Source organism: Triticum urartu, chromosome 1, assembly GCF_003073215.2.
Source record: "Triticum urartu cultivar G1812 chromosome 1, Tu2.1, whole genome shotgun sequence".
Taxonomy (NCBI): Eukaryota; Viridiplantae; Streptophyta; class Magnoliopsida; order Poales; family Poaceae; genus Triticum; species Triticum urartu.
Window position 1 is genome coordinate 44,430,490 of NC_053022.1, and position 2,828 is coordinate 44,433,317.

At 54.1% G+C, this 2,828-nt stretch overlaps 1 protein-coding gene across 1 annotated transcript; it reads left to right on the plus strand.

The window, feature by feature from the left end:
* The first annotated feature begins 1,797 nt into the window (after positions 1-1,797).
* Positions 1,798-2,563, plus strand: LOC125552436. The gene is made up of 2 exons (XM_048716020.1): positions 1,798-2,192; positions 2,358-2,563. The coding sequence occupies exons 1-2, from the start codon at positions 1,895-1,897 to the stop codon at positions 2,381-2,383; spliced, it is 324 nt and encodes a 107-aa protein (XP_048571977.1). The 5' UTR covers positions 1,798-1,894; the 3' UTR covers positions 2,384-2,563.
* Positions 2,564-2,828: the final 265 nt, after the last annotated feature.

The following is a 2,828-nucleotide window of genomic DNA, read 5'->3' on the forward strand; positions in this document are numbered from 1 at the left end:
TGCTCTACGTGCCAGACTCGAGTGTATACACGCTACACACACATACGCCACGCTTCTGCGTCCCGTACGTCCCGCCCATCCCGCATGTCACCGACGCGCCTGACAAGCCCGACGAGCCCGACGGCACCAGTGTGTCCCGCCCGTCCTGCGCGCACCCGACGCGCCCGACGAGCCCGATCACACACGCTGTGGCTTATTCCAACACACACCCTTTAAGCCACAACCTAGAGGAGTCCGTCATCGTCGACGTTGGCGCCAGCCAAGAGTGCATGCTCCGCCGCCGGTCCTTTCCGCAGCTGCAGGCACTCGCGCCGGAAGTGCCCGTGCTCCCCGCACTTGTAGCAGCGCCTGCGCCTGTTGCCGCCGCTCCCCGACGCCACGCTGCGCCCGTCGTCGTCGTCCCAAGCACCGCCGTGTCGACGCTCCCATGCTGCCCACTGCGCCGCCGTCATGAGCAGCTGCTCACCTCCGCGCTCGCCGCCGTCTTGTCCACGATGCCGAACCCGCTCATCGAACGCACGCAGCCGCCCGAGCGCTTCGTCGAACGCCATCATCGTCACCTCGTGGAACTGCTCGATGCCGGCGGCGACGGTGAAGAGGTGATCCGGCACCGTATCCAGCAACTTCTTCACAAGTGCCGCGTCGCCCAGCGTCTCCCCGAGGTTGGCATACCTCGCCGCCATCGCCACGTGCCTCCCGCTGTACACGTCGAGCTCCTCGCCGTCCGCCATCTTCATCCGGTCGAATTCGCCACGCAGCGTCCCCAGCCTTGCCGCGCGGACCCGATCAGCACCGACGAACCTCACCTTCAGGGAGTCCCATACCTCCCTGGCGGTGAGCTTCGTCGACACCTGCAGCAGCACATCCTCCGGCAACGCCCCGAGAAGCAACGCGCGCGCCATCTTGTCCTTCCGCGCATTCACCGCCGCGTCGCCCGGCGCCACCGCCTCCCATACGGTGTGGACGTCGAGGATCGCCTGCGCCTTGATGGCCCAGACCGTGTAGTTGTCCGCGGTCAGCAAAGGCATCGCCATCGTCGCCGATCCGCCCGCGCCGCCGCCGTGTGGGACGAGCGCCATGGTCGCCGGTGATCGCCCGAACCAAAGCTCTGTATATCAATTGTTGGAACCGCTCTCTCACACTGATGGATGGAGATAGAAGAAGAAGGAGCACACAGTACAATAGAGTTTCACCCGGCTTCACAGCCCCGTTACTTTTCCGAGAGCCCAAAAACTCTCCTCAACAAATACACTCGTCGTCATGGCTTTGTAGTGGCACAACAACGCAGCGCCCACGTTTCCTTGTGCGCACGTACTCACGCCGCCTAGCTAGCGACCCTGCATGCAATCCATCAGCCCGGCTATGCGCACTACATGCGCGCTACGCGCACGACGCGGCCATCTCCACCGGTCACTGCTAACAATCAACTAACTAACTCACACGCATCAAGCAAACGTGGCCGGCACACTTGCCAACGCCCTGCTCTACGTGCCAGACTCGAGTGTATACACGCTACACACACATATGCCACGCTTCTGCGTCCCGCACGTCACCGACGCGCCCGACAAGCCCGACGAGCCTGACGGCACCAGTGTGTCCCGCCCGTCCCGCGCCCATCCGACGAACCCGATCACACACGTCGTGGCTTATTCCAACACCTAGATGTATAATTAATGTATACATTAATTGTCTGACACGGTGCTATATCTTCATGATATACAACTGGTGTATGCGTCTGTATCATCATCTCAAAGAAGGCTATATATACCAAGACATAGCTAGCGAAGTCATGTATCGCACACATTCACAGAAGCCACACAAATCCTATATTTTAGGATTCTAATATCAAAGGGATAGAGAAGGCTCTAGTGTAGGAGATACAAAAGCCATAGCCATGGCGAAACTCATGTGCTTATGTTTCATCATCCTCACTATTGCGGTAGCCGTGTCGACTGACGAATGTGAGGGTGACCGACAGGCCATGATCAAGGAGTGTGCTAAGTATCAAAAATGGCCAGCAAACCCGAAGCTAGATCCGTCGGACGCATGCTGCGCCGTGTGGCAGAAGGCAAACATCCCATGCCTTTGTGCTGGTGTCACCAAGGAGAAAGAGGAGATATGGTGTATGGAGAAGGTTGCCTACGTTGCCAATTTCTGCAAGAAGCCATTCCCACACGGCTACAAGTGCGGAAGTAAGTGAAATATAATAAGGGAATTACGATGATCGGCATTTCATACATGCAGTTTTGATATTTATTATTCTTTGGAGTCACACGGCTTTGATTTTAGTTATGCATTTTATATGCTTCTTGCGCTATTCTGATTCATATGTTGGGTCAAATTGAATGGTCTTGCAGGTTACACATTTCCTCCTCTGGCGTAGTGATTCTAGTTTAGCCGCGGGAGGAGAAGCATTGGCTTTTACATTATATGTGTGTGGCCTCACAAGAGCTTCCCTTTCACATTTGTAATTCGTGAGGTTTTACTCATAATAGTTTATGTTAATCACTCTGTATGAGAACGTTTTTGAAACTAATAAAGTCTTCTCCTCAAATTGTCTAAATTATGTTTGTTCATACACAATATTTTTGGTTCTATTTACGGCTCATTGCAGGTGAAGGGATCAAGGATATTAGAAGAAATTACTGTTGTTAAAGCAACAACTTTCATGTGCTTTTTATATCCAAAGTTAATGGGTTCATTTATGGCTGAGCTCAACCAATTTTTCATCTTAGTAACTCTTATTCCTCGACCCTGGCTGATGCAAAGCTCCAAATACAACTTACTTTGCTAAAAGTGAGGAGACTCATGGGGAAGGGGATGAGAAA

Bases quoted from the DNA above. Each gene is read 5' to 3' on its own strand.
- LOC125552436 (XM_048716020.1), top strand. From the start codon at position 1,895: ATGGCGAAACTCATGTGCTTATGTTTCATCATCCTCACTATTGCGGTA. The intron at 2,193-2,357 runs GTAAGTGAAATA...ATGGTCTTGCAG, and splicing joins ACACGGCTACAAGTGCGGAA to GTTACACATTTCCTCCTCTG.